The sequence below is a fragment of the Globicephala melas genome, chromosome 4 (genome assembly GCF_963455315.2).
Source record: "Globicephala melas chromosome 4, mGloMel1.2, whole genome shotgun sequence".
NCBI lineage: Eukaryota > Metazoa > Chordata > Mammalia > Artiodactyla > Delphinidae > Globicephala > Globicephala melas.
Window position 1 is genome coordinate 6,048,371 of NC_083317.1, and position 18,368 is coordinate 6,066,738.

Consider the following 18,368-nt stretch of genomic DNA (forward strand, 5'->3'; position numbering starts at 1 on the left):
GCTCCAGATGTGACTTAGCTCTTTGACAAAGAGTGCTTTACCTTCTCTCACAGGACACCACATCCTCAAATTTGGAGCCTGGCGGTGAGCTGACATCGGTTCCCCTCTGTCTCTGTGGATTTGTCTGTCCTCCTTCTACCCACTTTACGTACAGTTTTTTCTCTTTCCGACTGCCTGCCCTGTGGACGTCAGGCTCCAGCGTTAGAAAGCAAGAGGATAGCTTTACAGAGACCGTTTAACCAGCTTCCACAATTGCAGAAGGTCAGATCCTTGTTACGTACCCAGTGGTTTGCTTTCTGTGATCGAACCCCGATTATTGATAGAAGCCCAAACTTAAAAACCAAACAAACAAAGAAAAAACCAAAAAAACAGAAAACAACTGTTTTCTGTGGCCAGATGGAAATAACTTGTCATTCATCTTTAAATACCTTGGAGTCACAGCTGAACCTACTTTTGAGAATTATCTAATTAAGCTGAGAGGGAAGAGGTATTTTTTCCAGAGTCTGGAATTTTTGAGTGATGAATTAAATAGTTTCATGTAACTTGGCAAATTATTAATTACGTTACTGGAGTTGATTATTAGGATCTTAAAAGTTGCTTCTGGCACCTATAGCTGCTGTAATAAATGATCACAAACAGTAGCTTAACACAGATTTATTATTTTATATAGTTGTGGAGGTCAGAAGTCAAAAATGAGTTTCAGGGACTTCCCTAGTGGTTAAGAATCCTCCTGCCAATGCAGGGGACACGAGCCCTGGCCCGGGAAGATCCCACATGCCGCGGAGCAATGAAGCCCGTGCACCACAACTACTGAGCCTGCTCTCTAGAGCCCACGAGCCACAACTACTGAGCCTGCGTGCTGCAACTACTGAAGCCCGTGCGCCTGGAGCCTGTGCTCCGCACCGAGAAGCCACCGCAGTGAGAAGCCCCTGGGCGCCACAACTAGAGAAAGCCCGTGCACAGCAACGAAGACCCAACGCAGCCAAACATAAATAAATAAAATTTATAAGGAAAAAAAATGAGTTTCAATGGGTCAAAGCCCAGGTGCTGGGGGTAGCTGTGCTCCGTCTGGCCGCTCTGGGCGAGGGTGAGTTTCTGGGCCTTTTCCAGCCTCTAGCCGCCCACATTACTCGGCCTGCGGCTCCTGCCTCCAACTTCAAAGCACATCTCTAACCTCTGCTTTCCTCCTCTTGGACTCTGACTCTTGCTTTCTTTGGATAAGGACCCTTGTGATTGCATCGGCCAACCTGGGTAATTGAGGATAGGCTCCCGATCTGGATCCTGGTCCTTAACTAGATCACATCTGCAAAATCCCTTTTGCTGTGTAACATAATATATTCACAAATTCTCAGGGTTAGGATGTGGGTATTTGGGGGGAGCCTTAAATCTGACTACCACAGGCACCATGGAAGTTTTTCCTTGTTTCTTTTCTTCTAATGTAAACTTTTAATCAACATGTAACATCTATTTAGAGAAGTGGATAAGTCATAAGCATACGGATGAATGAATTTTTCGCCAAGTGAATAATACATCCCAGATTAAGAAACAGAGCATACTCCAAAATCCAGAAGTGTCCTTCCCGTCACTCTCCCCACCCCCAAAGGCAACCACTGTCCTAACTTCTAATGCCACAGGCTCATTTTGCCTGGTTCTGAACTGCACATCAGTGGAATTATATAGTATGCACTCCTTTGTGTCAGATTTTTTTTTTGATGAGGACCATTTTTAAAGTCTTTATTGAATTTGTTACAATATTGCTTCTGTTTTTATGTTTTGGTTTTTTGGCCACAAGGCATGTGGGATCTTAGCTCCCCGACCAGGTATCGAGCCCATACGCCCTGCGCTGGAAGGCAAAGTCCCAACCACTGGACCGCCAGGGAATTCGCTTGTGTCCGTCTGATTTCTTTTGCTCAATCCTTATGAGTCATTTATGTTGAACGTCCATTTTCACTTCTGTATAGTTTACCAGTATTATGAATAAATTTCAGTTTCTTTATCCATTCTACAGTTGTTGGGCATTTGGATGTTTTCCGGTTGGGAACTATGATAAGTAGTTCTGCCATGAACATACTTGCACGTGTCTTCTGATGAACACAAACATGCATCTCTGCTGTGTGTAATCTGAGAAATGGGACTGCCGGGTCACGGGGTTTGCATACACTCAGCTTCCCCAGGTACTTCAGAAACAGAGTTCTGCTCCATCCGCATCCCTCCCATTCCTGAGGCTGCCCCTTACCCCTGTCCCTGACCTCCTTGTTATTCTGCAACCTCTGATCCCGCCTCCCAACACCCTATGCCCCAGGAACTGGCGACGGGGTAAAGTTCAGCTCTGGAATGAAGCTGAGGGATCAGATGAATGTAGGTACTTCATGCATGCCTTGGTTGATTCTTAAAATGATGCAAGTGTTAACTGTCTATTTATTTTAGGCTGTGACATAATGTCCCTTGGGTCAAATGAAGGTGCATGCCAATGGTGTGTTAAAATACATGCATTCAGAAGACGACTGGGGTGTTTTGTACTTGGTGGCAGGGCATTAAAGCTTCAAGTGTCAGGTGGGAAAGAGCATCAGAAAGGTTTTTAAAAAACAAACAAAAAAACAACCAGGAGAATGGCAAAAAATAAATAGCTTCTTCCACCTGATGGAATCTTTGCTGGTTCTAGGCTCTTGCGGGGAACTTAGGAAGCTCTGAAAGCTGTGCTTGGCTGGTAGCAAGCAGGTAGCTTGTGTGTCTCCTGCTTTATGTAGCTGGCAAAGTTTAGTTCTGTGTTCTTTGCCACTGGGGGAACTTTATACCTATAGGTCAATCCATCCCCATCTTAATGAGACAACCATGCAGTTAGAATCCTTGAAAGGCTGTAAGATTGTAGAGAATTCAGAGTATTGGGCTGGTCATTATTCTTTTTTTTATAAAGAAAAAAAGAGAAAGCTGAAGAACTTATATTCTAGTAATTCCAGTTACTAATTAGAAAGTGTTAGCCATGTCGGACCAAGATCTGTATCAAGGTAAACGTTTAATTTATAGTGTACCTTGTCATCATAAAATTGAGTTTTTGAATATTTTACTGCAAAGAGCAAGATGTTCTTTTGTCATATTCTGCTCTCTGCAAAGTCTTTATAATTAAATTCTGTGGGATGTGTAACCTTTGTGAGGTTAGATTTTGGCAAAGCTTGTCTAATCGGTTTGTTGTAGGAAATTCTATCTTTTAGTTGTTATTGTTATGGAAAATAAATCTACTCACAAAATTGTAATGAACATACCCACTTTGGGATAATTCTCACACTACCTATGACTGCATTAATTTTGTTTCTGTGTGAGTAGTACGAATCCATGGGCTGGTCAGTATTCTAGCCTCTGCTCTCTTAAAGGCCTGGAGAAAGAAACCAACCCCTGTCTAACCCCACACAAAGCCCAGTTCTTCTGGAGGTTAGGCTGGGTCCTATGGGGAGTAGGTTGATAAAGTCTTTCCCTCTCACGTAGCTAGAAAGATTCTGGGTTCTTAATTCAAACATTATCTTAACCTCATCATTGCCATCATTCATATCTTAAACCTTTGGTGGCTTTAATTTTTTTTTTAATTAACATTATTTTGTGTTAGACTGTGGGTTTCTTGACCTGCTCTAGGCCAGACTTGCCCGTAAGTGAAAATGAGGGACCAGGAAGCTTTCTCCAGGTTGTAAACAGGGAAGTTATTACTGCAATTAGGTGTCAAACATCATCACAGAAAACGGGAAGTCTTCCCTTAGGCACCCAGCTTACACTCCACCTGCACTACCCAGGAGGGCGGTATTCCCCAGCGAGGTGACCCGGGGTCCCTGGAGCGCTCCTTCAACCCCAGCCTCCACCCTTCGTCCTTTCCTCTTTACAGACTTCCTCCTGCCCAGGGCTTCCGCTCCCTCCCAGCAGCTCCAGAGGCTCATCTGTCGGGCGGGTCCCGAAGCCAGTTTCCTTGGTCTCCTCATCTTTGCCTGAGGAAGCCCTGAGGAAACCCCAGAAGGCGGTGCCAGCTTGAGGGGAGAGGCTGGAGAATGGGGGAGGGGGGAGGGGGTGCTTTCTGTCTTGGGAAACAGGAGGGAAGGAGGCAGGGCACAACCTTTGAAAGAATGACACAGCCCGAGGACATGACGTAAACTCATTAGAAACAAATGGGTCCAAGATGGCAGACAAGTCATGTCCACTAGACCTTGAGCCTCAGTATACGCTCACATAAGCAAGCTAAATGACGCACCCACAGGCCCCATGACAGTTCCAAGACCGACGGTAAGGATCAAAAAGTGGGCAGGGGCTTCCCTGGTGGCGCAGTGGTTGGCAGTCCGCCTGCCAATGCAGGGGACACGGGTTCGTGTCCCGGTCCGGGAAGATCCCACATGCCGCGGAGCGGCTGGACCCGTGAGCCATGGCCGCTGAGCCTGCGCGTCCGGAGCCTGTGCTCCGCAACGGGAGAGGCCACAACAGTGAGAAGCCCGCGTACCGCAAAAAAAAAAAGAAAAAAAAAAGTGGGCAGTGGCCCAATTCCTGGAAACCCCGCCCCTTCCTAAAATAGCTGGAATACTCCTCCCCCTCATTAGCCTATGAAATCACCCACCCCTATAAAAACTGACAACCCCCATACCCTGGTGCCTTTCTCACCTTCTGAGATGGCCCACGCTCTGTGGAGTGTGTTTCTCTCTAAATAAATCCACTTCTAACCGATCACTTTGTCTCCCGCTGAGTACTTTCTGCGATGAGCCATCAAGAACCTGAGCTTCATTAAGTCCTGAAACCTGGTATGTGACCTCAGTTGGAAGACTGTGGGTTTTGGCCGGGTTCAAGTCCAAATCTGGCTTTAGGCTGGGTTGAGTCCCGGCACGTGGGTCCAAGTCCCAATCTGAGGTGCACGGTTTCAGCTGGGGCTCAGGCCGGAGGCTGCTGGTGGTGAGCCAGCTGGTCCCGGGGGCACGGGGCGCCGTGTGGCCAGGGAAGCAGAGGCCACGCCATGCCCACGGGAAAGGCATGACAGAATGTTCCATCCCTGGAGTGCTCAGTCCTCTCCCCAAAGCAGCCTCCAATCCTGTTCCTGAAAATTCTCTTTCCACTCACCTTCATCTCTTGAAACTTTGTTTTCCTCCTGCCTTTGAGGGAAGCCAGGAGGCCCTTCCCTCACGGGGTCACTGTGGGCTGGGGCCTGGAGAGGGACAAGGCATTCCCGGCCTTCCAAGCTCTACTCGTGCTGGCCTTGTCTTCATGGCAACAGCCTGGGCTGGGGGCCCGGTCTCCAGGTATGTTATGAGCCAAGAGGACTTTGTGGGCTGTCCCCAGGTCTAACCACCACACCATCCAAAAGGTTTATGAGTGAATGTTGAGAGCATAACTATCTCATATTGAGGAACTGTCTGGTCAAAAGGAATTTTTCATTAAACATCCGACAACTATTTATTGTGTACTTACCATATGTTAGGCTTGGTTGTAGCTCTAGAGGGATTTCAGAGAGCAAGACACACAAATCTCTGCCTACTCTCATAGAGTGGGAGGAGACAGGCAATAAACAAAAGAGATGAGCAAATTTCACAGTAGGTTAGAAGGTCGAAAGTACTAAGGAAAAAAGAAAGCAGGAAGGAGAAAAGGGAAATGGGGGTGCAGAGTGAGGGTAAGTTTTACTTTTATTTAGGGTAGTCAGGGAAGGTCTCTCTGGAAAGGTAACATTTGAGCCAAGACTTAAAGGAAGAGAGGGACTGGGCCATGCAGTTTTCTAGGGGAAGAGGGTTCTGGCAGACGGAACAGCAAGTACCAAGGCCCTGAGGCAGCAGCGTGCCTGGTACAACAAGGTGGCCGGTGTAGGCAGAGCAGAGTCAAAGGAGGGGAGAACAGTGGGACAAGAGGTCAGAGAAGTACCAGGAAGGCCAGCTCCTTGGGGCCTCTGGGACTTGGGCTTCTCCTCTGAGTCAGATGGGAACCATCGGAGTGTTTTGAGAGGAGGGCAGACCTGACTGTTTTTAAGGATCCTTCAGCTGCCTGTTGAGAATGGGTGGTAACAGGATGAAGACAGAAGGAGGAAGACATTTAGGAGGTTGCTGTGCTCATCTGGGTGAGAAGTGGTTAGATTCAAGATCTCCTCTGAAGGTGGGCTCATCAGGGCTTACTGACGGATTGCACGTGTGATAGAAAAGACAGATGATTCTAAGATTTTTGAAAAGAGATTAACCAGGACCCAAATGATGTAAGAAAGGTTCTGTGAAGGAAGGAGTTTGGGGATCTAGAAGGATTCTTTCAGGCTAGAGGACAGATATATACAGACAAGGAAGAAATATGGGAGCAGAGGGGAGACCTGGAGAGCAGGTGTTCTGGACAGCCACAGGGGTTACAGTGGAGGGTAGGAATCATTTTGGAGAGAATTAGTACCTATAAGAGTTCTGGAAGAAAACAGAACGCATAATCTGCTGGGATAGTTGAGGAGCATTAATGATGCTATTTACGAGGGTGTGGGCGGTTAAAATAAATCAGCAAAGGATGGCACAGCGCCCTGGGCTGCCTCCAATGGCCATCTGACTCAGAAGACAAGCCCAAGTCCTGGGGGGCCAGGGAAGGTAGGGGTATCAAAACCCCGAGATTGTTGCTGTGTGGAAAGAGGGCTGTCCCTCGTGAACTGTGGCCTCCAGGAGAGGAACAGTAGCCGCCACTAACCTACAGCTTGGCAGGAAGGGAGCTGGGAAAATAGAAACCCACCCCTGCCATCTCCCGCTGGGGCCTCCTACTGGATGAAGCCAGAGGGCAAGAGAGCCCTTAACTGTTAGTGCAGTCAGCTGGGGGTGCAGCAGGGGCAGTGCGGGGGGAGGGTAGAGCCTGGATAGCCCCCCTTGAAAGCCCACCCAGCTTTCAAAACAAGCCAGGAGTTCAGCTTTAGGTGATAGGGACCAAGAACGGCTTGAGTAGAGAATATGCCAAGTTGTGCTTCGGGAAATGTAAAAGTTGTGATAGGATTAATTGGGCGGGGAGTCAAGGAGGAGGCTCTTTGGTGACCGAGGGAATGGAGAGAAAGATACTCATTTTTATGTGATAGCATCATGCTAAGAGAGAGGCATTGTTCAAAGAGTTTTACAGGCATCCTCTCTGGCAGAACTCCCAAACAACGCCAGCCATTGCATGAGCGTGAAAGAATACACGTCAGTGGTTTAGCACAGTGCCCAGGATATAGAAACATTCAACATGTGTTATCTGTTAGCTGTCATCCCCATTTTAAAGATGATTAAAAAACCAAAAACAAACGTTGTGCCACAGAAAAGTTGCTCAACTAGTAAGTGGTGTTCAAACACAGGGGCATTCTGATTCTGACTCCCACATTCCCAAGGTCATGTCCAACCTGTGTTTTCTGCAACGCCCTGAGAAACACTTCAAAGGAAGAACTGGTAAGTCTTGGAGACGGACACGGGCCAATGCCTGCAATGTGGGAACACTAGGGACCGAAGCCAACAACAAGGGAGAGGCAGAACTGGAGAGGCAAGAGATAAATGTGGAAACAATTTGCTGAGGGAGGCAGGGACAAGTTGCATTAAGGGGACAGCTGGCTGGGTTAGACTTAGAGGGAAGAAGAGGCCCTGAGAGAAAGGTGACACTGCCAGAAGGGGGAGGAAGGGCCTTGGGAATTAGATGCAAGGTCTGTGAGTGACTAGGGGCTGATCCCAAAGTCAGACACCTTCATTCATTTTTCCTTTTAAAATCCTCTGGAAGCCACGGAGCCACTAAGCCCATGCGCCACAACTACTGAGCCTGCGCTCTAGAGCCCGCGAGCCACAACTACTGAAGCCCGCGCGCCTAGAGCCTGTGCTCCACGAGAGAAGCCGCTGCAATGACAAGCCTGTGCACCGCAACGAAGAGTAGCCCCCGCTCGCCGCAACTTGAGAAAGACTGCGCGCAGCAAAAAACACCCAAAACAGCCAAAAAAAAAAAAAAAAAAAAAAATCCTCTGGAAGTCTCTCAAGATGTTAACTCTTCTATTTCTAGGGATTTATCTTACGGAAGCCCGGGAGCCAGTGTTTACCACATGGTGCCCGCCTTAGAGAAATTCAGTTTTTGTTGAATGAATGAAATGATGCAGGGCTTTGGGTGCACTTGAATTCACTTCCATGTACTGATTCAGTTTTGTGGTATCGTTGTTCTGTAGGTCCAACGTCATCTACTTTTTTACATCCCTCAGAACTATGCTGATACTGTGCCTGCATCATGGATGTCTGCTAGCTGAATCTAAATTCAGTTAATAATGGACATTTGCATTAACATATTGATATTAGAATCGGAATGATGTACATAATTTTCTTTGCATAATCTCCACTGCTCACAGACCGACCTCATTTTTTACTTTTAAAATTGACCCTAATCTACTATTTAATCCTCATTTTGGACCACTCTCCTATGTGAACTGTTGGAAACAGTCTGGTTTGCTCACCATTTTCCAGATGTGCTTTTCACACTTAATACCTTTGTGACTCCTAAATGGTGACTTGGAAGGCCCCACTGAATTTTTTTTTTTATGATGATTCATCCTTAGGCAAATTCTTAAACTTTCTAAGCCTCAGTTTCCTCATTCTTAAAATGAGAATAATAGAGTCTAGCTCAGACTTGCCTGTGGTGAGATAATGCACGTATTATGCATTTTCAAATTTCAGCTCTCTCATGTACTAGCTGTGTGATCTTGTCTAGGCCCCCTGGTCTTTGGGCTCTGATTTCCTCCTTTATGAAATGTGGCGAGGGCAGAAAGCATTCTGCAGTGCTTGTGCTCAGTTTAAGGTAGTACTGTCCCACCGGGCTTGCAGCTACATGTCCTTGGGCGCTTCTCAGTCTCTCTGGGCCTCAGCTTTCTCAGTTGTGAAGTTAGCGTATTAACAGCACCTGACCGTTGTGAAGATCAGTGATGTGTATCCAGGATGCTTGCCAAGGACTAAAACATCATAGTAGTTCCCTTTTAGTGGAGATGGGTGACAGCATTATAGCTGATGTCACCAGCCATTAAGATCTTCCAACCCTTGCTTACAAAGCACTTTTTTGACAATTTAGTTTTCCGTGTAGCTTTCCTGTGGTGAAATTCAAAAGCTATTTCCATTTACCCAAAAGCAAACCTTAGTGTGTGCATTTGGGATGGCTTGGATTCAATTGCGTGAGGGACCCAAACATGATTCTCGCCTTATTTGGAGACCACTTCAAATAAGGCAGGTCCCAACTATGGAGTTGCTGATGGACAGTTTTCTCCCCTTTCCTCCTCTTCATTGTCTGTAAGTGGGAGTCAAATCTGGGTTTCTGTCACTTGACAGCTGAAGGGGGAAGATATTTTGCCTCTTGTCAGAAATCCTTGCGTCTCTATTCCAAACCTAGGAACAGTGCTTGTCATGGACGTCAGGGTAAGTTGTAAAGGAACTAGTAGGGCTTGTACAAGGGAAAACTCCTGTCATCTTTTCTGACCTCTTGTAATGGTTACCATGCTGCCCACACCAAAATTGCAGTTTTGGACAATGACCAGTGCTTGGGATATAAATTCTTGTAACATGTTTTGGGGCTTTTACTTTTATGATTTTGCTACAAAATGAAATATGCAACTCCTTCGTCTATCTCTGAAAGGTTAAATTCTCTCCTCTTCATGTCTTTGTTATTTGCTAACTTTGGTAATCTTGTAGCATCAGATCATACTGTCCCACAGGAATATATGCACTGTAACTTCAACTAATCAAGTTGTTCCAAGTAGTTATCCATCGTAACAATTTAACTAGCCAGGATGCCCTATCTCAGTTGGTGGCACAACCTTGACCTACTAAGCCCCAAACTTGAGACTTTTGTGACTTTTCCTCTCATTCCACTTCAACCTCATCTTACTGATTGAACTTCCTATTTCTGAGCTTCTTTTTAAAATTTATTTTACTTATATTTATTTTTGGCTGCATTGGGTCTTCGTTGCTGTGCGCGGGTTTTCTCTAGTTGTGGCGAGCAGGGGCTACTCTTCGTTGCAGTGTGCGGGCTTCTCATTGCGGTGGCTTCTTTTGTTGTGGAGCATGGGCTCTAAGCACGCAGGCTTCAGTAGTTGTGGCATGTGGGCTCAGAAGTTGTGGCTCGCGGGTTCCAGAGTGCAGGCTCAGTAGTTGTGGCACAAGGGCTTCGTTGCTCCGTGGCATGTGGGATCTTCCCAGACCAGGGTTCGAACCCGTGTCCCCTGCCTTGGCAGGTGGATTCTTAACCACTACACCACCAGGGAAGCCCTGAACTTCCTATTTCTGAACCCGTCTCTCTCTCCATCTTTACAATGATTGCCCTAATGCATCTCATCTCTTTCCTATTTTCGGGGTCGACTAAGTGATTTTCCTGCCTCTTGGTCTTAACCCTTTCAAATCTATCCTACAATGAAAAGAATCCTTTCTGGCTTAGAACCCTTCAGTTGTTCCCAATTTTAACTCCCCCCCCAATTTAAACTTTGATTTAATGGGTCCCATTCATACTTCCAAAGTCACCAAGTAGTCATATTAAACTTGAATTCCTTAAACTTGGAATGTTATTCATGTCTTGGCCCTTTGTTGTTCATGTACCTGGAATCCCTTTCCACACACTGAAGACTCAAACTTCTACCATCTCCCCCTCCCACAGGTGGGTTAACCTTCCTTCTGGTCATTCTTTGCAACGATGTAAGCATCATTTCTCCTAAAAGACACTGAAATCTTGGATGGCAAAGCTGTAGCTCATTCCTTCATCTCAATCCCCATCAGTGTTTGCTGAACCAACAGATACAAGAAAAGACTGCTGATGCACTCGTTCAAACACGTTTGGATCGCTCCCTTACAAACATATATAAAAACTTCTGCTATGTGGTGTCTAAATAATTAAAAGCTGGCACGTACAGGGTGCTTGCTGTACGCTAAGAACACATATTAACCCATTACACCCTCACAACCCTATGAAGTAGGCACAAATATTATCTACAGTTTGCAAGTGAGGAAAATTGAGGCTCAGAGGTTGTGATTTGCTCAGTCACACACTGAACAGCCCGGCAAGGCCCAGGGTCAGTCCCACTCCAGGGTCTGCTCTAAACCACTACCTTTAACTTTTCTATGCTGTGGTTGTTATTCTACTGCGTAGGAATTGGGATTACAACGTCCTCTCCACGAGGACAGTATTTTGCTCGCTGTTGTACCTTAGGATTCCGAATAGGGCTCGTTGGCTATGCCGAGTGAATGAATCCGCAGCCTACCACGGCATTAAGGGAATTTTCTGGACCCTTGTGCACTGCTCCAGCCTCAAATCCTACTACTGTCTTCCAAGAGCATCCTAGTGACGCATGGTTTCCGCCCCCCCCGCCGCCGCCCCGCCCCGCCCCGGGTGTCCCTCAAGGGACTGGGCTGCTGCGTGTCTATTGCCCGCTTCCTCCCACCCGCCTTCCTATCCGGCTAAGTCATCGCCGGCCTGGACTGCCTTCCCGGACTAGCGAAGTTGACATCCTCAGCGTTGTACTGCATTTTCTTTAACCCTTTCTACAAGACTGCTGGGCTCTCCTAGGACTGCGGCTCGGCCTCATGATTCTATCTTCTTCTACTGCACGCGGCAACGTGGACTCTTAGTAGACGTTTGCTGTGCTCTCCAAGCTACAGAGGCTCAGTGTCCGCGGCCCCCCGGTCCCCACCCCCATCCTGTGACTTCCCCACATCCCTCCTCCACTCTCGGGGGAAAGCTTCTCGGCCGGCCTTCTCTTTGCGGGCGACACGATTCTCAGTTGTAAGGGTTTCGCGTCTTCGAAGCAAGCGATCTTCCGTGGGGTGCAAACACACTGGCCCCAGATGACCGTCCGTGAGGTCCTTTCCGAGAACCCGAAGCTGGCGACCGCGCCGCACTCGCCGCGCGCCCTGGGACCCCCGCTTCCGCGTCGAGGGGGGTCCGCTCCGGCCTTCGAAGCGGAGACCTGTCCCTCTCCCGCCCCCGCCCCAGCACGACCCCCACCCGACCTCCGCCCCTGCCGCCCTCCCCTCAGCGCAGTCGGGCCGCCGCCTCACAATGGCCGGGTGCCTTCTCACCGCGCGCAGGGATCCCGGCCACGCGCGCTCCCCTCCCCCACGCGCCGCCTCCTCCGGGGCTCGGCCCCTGGCGCACATAGTCTCCACCCTGCGCCCCCTGAAGCGGAGGAGAGGGAGGCGAGGCGCGCTCTTCCAGCCGCGGCCCGACCGCCGTTCGTCCGGTGGCGCCGGCGGCCCCCCACGGAGGAACTACTTTCTCTCCCTCAGGGGCACTACTTCGCGGAGGCGTCGGCGCTGGCGGCGCGCACGGCATGGCGGCGGCAGCGGCGGCGGCGCGCCTGAGGTAGAGAGACGCCGGTCCGGTCAGGCCTCGGCACGGCCTACACGCTTCGCTCACCCGCTCCCGCCCCGGCTCCGCGCCCGGCCATGGCGGAGTCCTCGCCCGCCCGACGCCCGGTGCCCCTCATCGAGTCGGGTAAGACGCGCCGCCCGCGGCGCCCCCGCCCCGGCCGCGGCCCCCTCCCCGCCGCCGCGCCTGCTCCTGACCCGACTCCCCGTCTCCCCGCAGAGCTGTACTTCCTTATCGCTCGGTACCTATCGGCCGGCCCGTGTCGGAGAGCCGCCCAGGTGAGTGCGGGCCCGCGGGCGGCGGCCGCGCTCCGGGGGTCGCGGCCCCGCCGCCGCCTGGGGTCGCGGGAGGAGGGCGCCTGGCGGACCCGGGGTGCGGCCCCCGCCCCCCTAATTGCGCGTCTCTTCGGCTGCAGGTGCTGGTGCAGGAGCTGGAGCAGTACCAGGTCTGTGCTGCGCGGCGGCGCCCGGCCCGCCGCGTCCCCTGCGTCCCCTGCCGGCCCTGCCCGGGGGCCGCTCGCCCGGCTCCCCCGTCCCCCGCCCCGCCGCCCCCCGCCCCCCGCCCGGTGGTCACTCGTGTGCGTCTCGGGTCTTTGCAGTTGCTGCCGAAGAGGTTGGATTGGGAGGGCAACGAGCACAACAGGAGCTACGAGGAATTGGTGAGAGTTTTGACATTTCCATCCCGGTGTTTCCGAGCGCCCGCCCCCTTTTCTGGTCTCCCGCTGGAGGGGCGAAGTGACCGAGCGGCGCTCGGAGGGGGCGGGAGGGCGGCCCGGGCGTCACCGGGACGACGAGACTCCCCCCTGTAGGTAGTATTTTGCTTTGGGGTGGCCGGGTTTGTTTGGGTAGGAAACGGCTGCGGGGGGCGAGGTGGCGGGGTGGGTCCCCAGGTGCAGTGCTTCTGGTGAGAGCCGGGGGCGCGCCAGCCATTCAGCGAGCTGCTCTCATCCGTGTTTCTCCTGAACCCGAGTTGTAAATCGACCTGTGATTGGTCTTCCTCCTTTTGCCCCGCCCATCTTCTCCAACCACTTGTTCCTAGGAATAGAAGCTTCGGTGTCTGAAAGGTGGAGAAATGTTCCTCTTTTTTCCCTCAGCAGAGTAATAAAAAATCTTGGCTGCTGTGAGACTGTGCCGCTCCTCCAATACTTGTGCCGCTGTAAACTGTGCTACACTTGTTGAATGCCTTAGGAAAGTTAATGTGATGAATTTTTACGTTGCTGTTTAGTGTATGTTACTTAATATAGGCTCTAAATACGCAGTTTCTTTCTGGAGCACCATTTAACATAGATTACAGTTCTCTTTCCATTGTATTTTGTCGTCTTTTTTAGTTGCTCTCACAGTATATTGATTTGGTTTGATTCATTCGTTTTGTCCTTAGTGAAATAAAACATTTTTCAGGAAAATATTTTTCCAATTTGTATATTAGGACAAAGGATTTCTTTAGTTGCCAGGTCATATTCAGCATCTTGTATGCACAAAACAACTGGGGAGGGAAAAAAAGAGTTCCTGAATGATTTTTTACCACAGTTCTAATACCTGCAAGCAGAAGTTGGTAGAATATGATCACCATTGTTGAATTATACAAAAGAACAGAAATAGGGGGATTTGTTATCTGTATGTGAACAGTTAAGTATTTTTTTAAAAACTTAATTGTAGTTGATTTACAATGTTGAGGTAATTTGTGCTATACAGCAAAGTGATTCAGTTATATATACATTCTTTTTCACGTTTCTTTCCATTATGGTTTGTCACAGGATATTGAATCTAGTTCCCTGTGCTCTACAGTAGTACCTTGTTGTGTATCCATTCTCTATATAATAGTTGGCATCTGCTGACCCCAAGCTCCCAGTCCTTCCCTCCACCACTCCCCCTCCCCCGTGGCAACCACAAGTCTGTTCTCTGTGAGTCTGTTTCTGTTTTCGTAGATACTGAACACTTCAGTGTTAACAGTTAAAGTTGGTTGAATGTAACAAAAGATTCTATTTCAATTGTCACTTTTAATATTTGCCTTCCTAGAGTTTTTTGAAGCAAACACTTAAAAGTGAATATTTTCAAGCAAGTGAGCTCTAAAGGTTCTGTATCATGGCAGTTTTTATGTTTTCTTGAGTTTGACATTTTGAGACTTAAGGAAATGTTTAAAGGAGTGCTCCGTTTTATTGTTTTACTCCTGTTGGTAGGTGAAAACAGTGTTGTCAGTGAAGCAGAAAAGCATTAATATTTTTTAAATTTATTTTTTATTGCAGTATAGTTGAATTACAATGTGTTAATTATTGCTGTACAGCAAAGTGACTCAGTTATACACATATATACATCCTTTTTCATATTTTGCATCATGGTTTATCATAGGATATTGATTGTAGTTCCTGTGCTGTACAGTAGGACCTTGTTGTTTATTCATTCTATATATACCAGTTTGCACTGCTAATTCCAAACTCCCAATCCAACCCTCTCCCACCTCCCTCCCCAGAAAAGCATCATTGACATGACAGTGCAGTCATGCTGCTGAAGAGAAAATTGCTTACATTTTGAAATAAGCGTAATGCTGTAACTACTGGAAAAGTTTCTTTAAAAATAGATTTGTATATTTTTTGGCTTTTGCTGGTAGAATTGCTTAAAACTTAAAATTCTGCTTTAAATTATTCAGAATCTCTCTTTGTGATATATCCCTATGATGTGGCTGCGACATATGTCTTCTCATTGTCTGGATGATTTGTCTGATGGGTATCCTCTTCCTCCTTTACCTTCCTGCCTCCTCCTCTCCCAGCACTAAATGGTAGAGGATGAGTTTCCTGTATAGAGAATTATTCTTTTGTCAAAGGTATGAGTAGCTTCTAGTTCTCCAACAAAGTCTCCTTTTTTTAAAAAAAAAAATTTTAAGAAGTGTTTAAATATACACAAATGAGAATAATGTAATGAATCTGCATATATCATAAACAAATTCATTAGCAATTTTTTTTTTTTTTGTCTTTTGGCCTCACCCTGTGGCATGTGGAACTTCCCTGACCAGGAATTGAACCTGCGCCCCCTGCAGTGGAAGCACGGAGGCATCACCATTGGACCCCTGGGGAAGTCCCCCAATTTGCTATACTTATTTATTTTTTTATATTTGGCTTGAATTGGGCTTCAGACAAGTTCCATGCATTGGGCCGAAATTAAATCTCTTTTTATCTTGCATAGTATTTTTTTCCCCATGCTGTTGATTTACTGAAGAGACTGAGTTATTCTGTAGAATGTTTCACATATTGGTTTTGTCTGATTGTTTCTTATAATGTTGTTTGTTTCTTTACTTTGTTTAATTTATTCCTTTTTCTCAGTAGTTCGCATTCTTGGATCAGAACCACCTGGGAGCTTTATAAAATCTGGATGCCCAGGCTATGCCCCAGACCAGTTAAATAAGAATCTTTGTGGTGGGGCTGGACATTACTATTTCTTAAAGCCTTTCAGGTGATTCCCATATCACTGTTTATAAAGCTACAGTTTATCTTAGACTTGTGACCATGCTGTTATTCCAGCATGTACTTTGGAAGTAAGAATGTTTTTGATACTTCTCAGGAGAATTGAGACTAGTTATCTCTCAATACCTAACCCTGCATTAGCAGTTGGACCTGTGAATTTAATTGGAATTTTTATGATTTATAGGTGGTGAAGAAAGGGGAAGAGTGAAATAGAAGTATAGAACTGGGCATGGGAATTGGGAAGGACTAGGTTTGTAAAAGGAGGGGTGTATTTAAAAAGGGGAAAGTGATTTGATATACTTTGTGATTGAGTAACATGATAGATCAATTTTTGTAGGCAATCTCTTAACCAGAAAAAAAAAAATCAGAAGATTCGTATAGTGTAGCCTATCATTAGGGGATTTATCGTCATTAAGTTGTCATTTATTTATTTTTGGCTGCGTCCAGTCTTCGTTGCTGTGCGTGGGCTTTCTCTGGTTGTGGCGAGCGTTGCGGTGACTTCTCTTGGTGCACAGCACGGGCTCCAGGCGCATGGGCTTCAGTAGTTGCAACACGCAGGCTCAGTAGTTGTGGCTTACGGGCTCTAGAGCGCAGACTCAGTAGTGGTGGCGCACGGGCTTAGTTGCTCCACGGCATGTGGGATCTTCCCGGACCAGGGCTCGTGTCCCTTGCATTGGCAGACAGATTTTTAACCACTGTGCCACCAGGGAAGTCCCTTGATATATATATTTTTTAAAATAATGTTTGAGTAGGCCTTTTGTGTGAGGGAAAGTCTTCAGAGTTATTTGTATTGAAATCAGTATCTGGTTTATTAGAATTGTAAGTGGTCATAGTTTTTAAACTTTTACGTTCATTTACAAATTTTAGAAGTCTAGTAACATATAGAAACAAGTATATTTGTTTTTACATTTTGATTAGTGTTTAATTTGTCACAAGAATTAAATCTTAAAATATTTAACACCAACTTAATATTGTTAATTAAATTTCCTTGGGGGTTTCCACACTATATATGCAAATAGATGATGATTTTAATCTATAGATGTCTCAAGATGGCAAACATAAGATCTAAGCATAATGTTTCTAAGAATTTAACTGTTGTAAGTATATTTTATTTATTTATTTATTTATATTTTTGCCCGCTCCATGCAACACGCAGGATCTTAGTTCCCCAACCAGGGATCGCACCTGTGACCCCTGCAATGGAAGTGCAGAGCCCTAACTACTGGACCACCAGGGAATTCCCAGTATATTTTTATTTTATTTATTATAAATTCATTTTAATTTATTTATTTTTGGTTGCCTTGGGTCTTTGTTGCTGCGTGCGGGCTTTCTCTAGTTATGGCGAGCGGAGGCTACTATTCTTTGTGGTATGAGTGCTTCTTGTTGTGGTGGCTTCCCTTGTTGTGGAGCACGGGCTCTAGGCATGTGGGCTTCAGTAGTTGTGGCATCTGGGCTCACTAGTTGTGAGGTTAGTTGCTCCGCGGCATGTGGGATATTCCCGGACCAGGGTTCGAACCCGTGTCCCCTGCATTGGCAGGTGGATTCTTAACCATTGTGCCGCCCGGGAAGTCCTATTTTATTTATTTTTATTTTTAAAAAAATTTATTTATTTGGCAGCATCAGGTCTTAGTTGCAGCATACGGGATCTCTCATTGTGGCGCGCGGGCTCCAGATCTTGCGGGCCCAGTAGTTGTGGTGCGTGGGCTTAGTTGCCCAATCAGTGATCGAACCCGTGTCCCCTGCATTGGAAGGTGGATTCTTAAACACTGGTCCACCAGGGAGTCCCGTAAATGTATTTTAAATTTATTGTAGCAAATTATTCTTTTTTACTCTTACAAACATTAAAAATAGTTCAGTTATTACAAAACTTATTACTATATCAGAATAACTATAATTTGCACAAGTGTATTCATACTTCTTTTCTTCATCTCTACTTATTTGTCAACCTTCCTCGGTTTATGAATTCACTGTCCAAACCAAGGGGAGAGTGGTATTACCATCTTGAGCTCCCTACTGGATTAAGGACTCAGGTTATGATTGAAGATTATGACTCAGGTCTTGAAATTTGGGTGCACTGCCACATAGACTCTACTGTAGTCTCAAATTGAGCCTTTTTTTTAAAAAATAGCAAGGCTACTTATTTACCCATTTCAAACAAAACAACTCCTGGGACTTCCCTGGCGGTCCAGTGGTTAAGAATTCCCTCTTCCACTGCAGGGGGCATGGGGTTGATCGCTGGCTGGGGAACTAAAATCCCATATGCTGTACTGCACAGCCAAAAATAAATAAATAAAACTCTGTTTTCCCCACCTGTATTGCAATTAGTCACATTACCATTTTATTTTCATTGTGGGATTCTAAAGACCCTTCATCCTGAGTGCAGCTTATTTCTTTCCTCTCTGCATTTTCTTTGTACTTGACTATAGAGATCTATCATTCTACAAGCATTTCATTGACAACACTTGGGAACACTTAATGATCATGGTAGTGTGATGATAAGTTACAGTCTAGCAATAGAGCAGTATTAAATCAGAAATTTGGGTTTTGGTGCCAGGTGGCTAGGCTGTAATCTTGACTTTTTAGCATTACTTACTAGATGTTCCAAGGC

At 46.8% G+C, this 18,368-nt stretch overlaps 1 protein-coding gene across 1 annotated transcript in view; it reads left to right on the forward strand.

Annotated features, from left to right (window-relative positions):
• The first annotated feature begins 12,084 nt into the window (after positions 1–12,084).
• The window catches only part of BRWD1 (bromodomain and WD repeat domain containing 1), a 120,354-nt gene continuing 114,070 nt past the window's right edge, over positions 12,085–18,368 (forward strand). The window contains exons 1-4 of the mRNA XM_030835428.2: positions 12,085–12,432; positions 12,526–12,584; positions 12,722–12,751; positions 12,905–12,964. Of these exons, the coding sequence (XP_030691288.1) occupies positions 12,384–12,432; positions 12,526–12,584; positions 12,722–12,751; positions 12,905–12,964 (198 nt within the window). The 5' untranslated portion in view covers positions 12,085–12,383. The remainder of the gene's footprint in view (positions 12,433–12,525; positions 12,585–12,721; positions 12,752–12,904; positions 12,965–18,368) is intronic.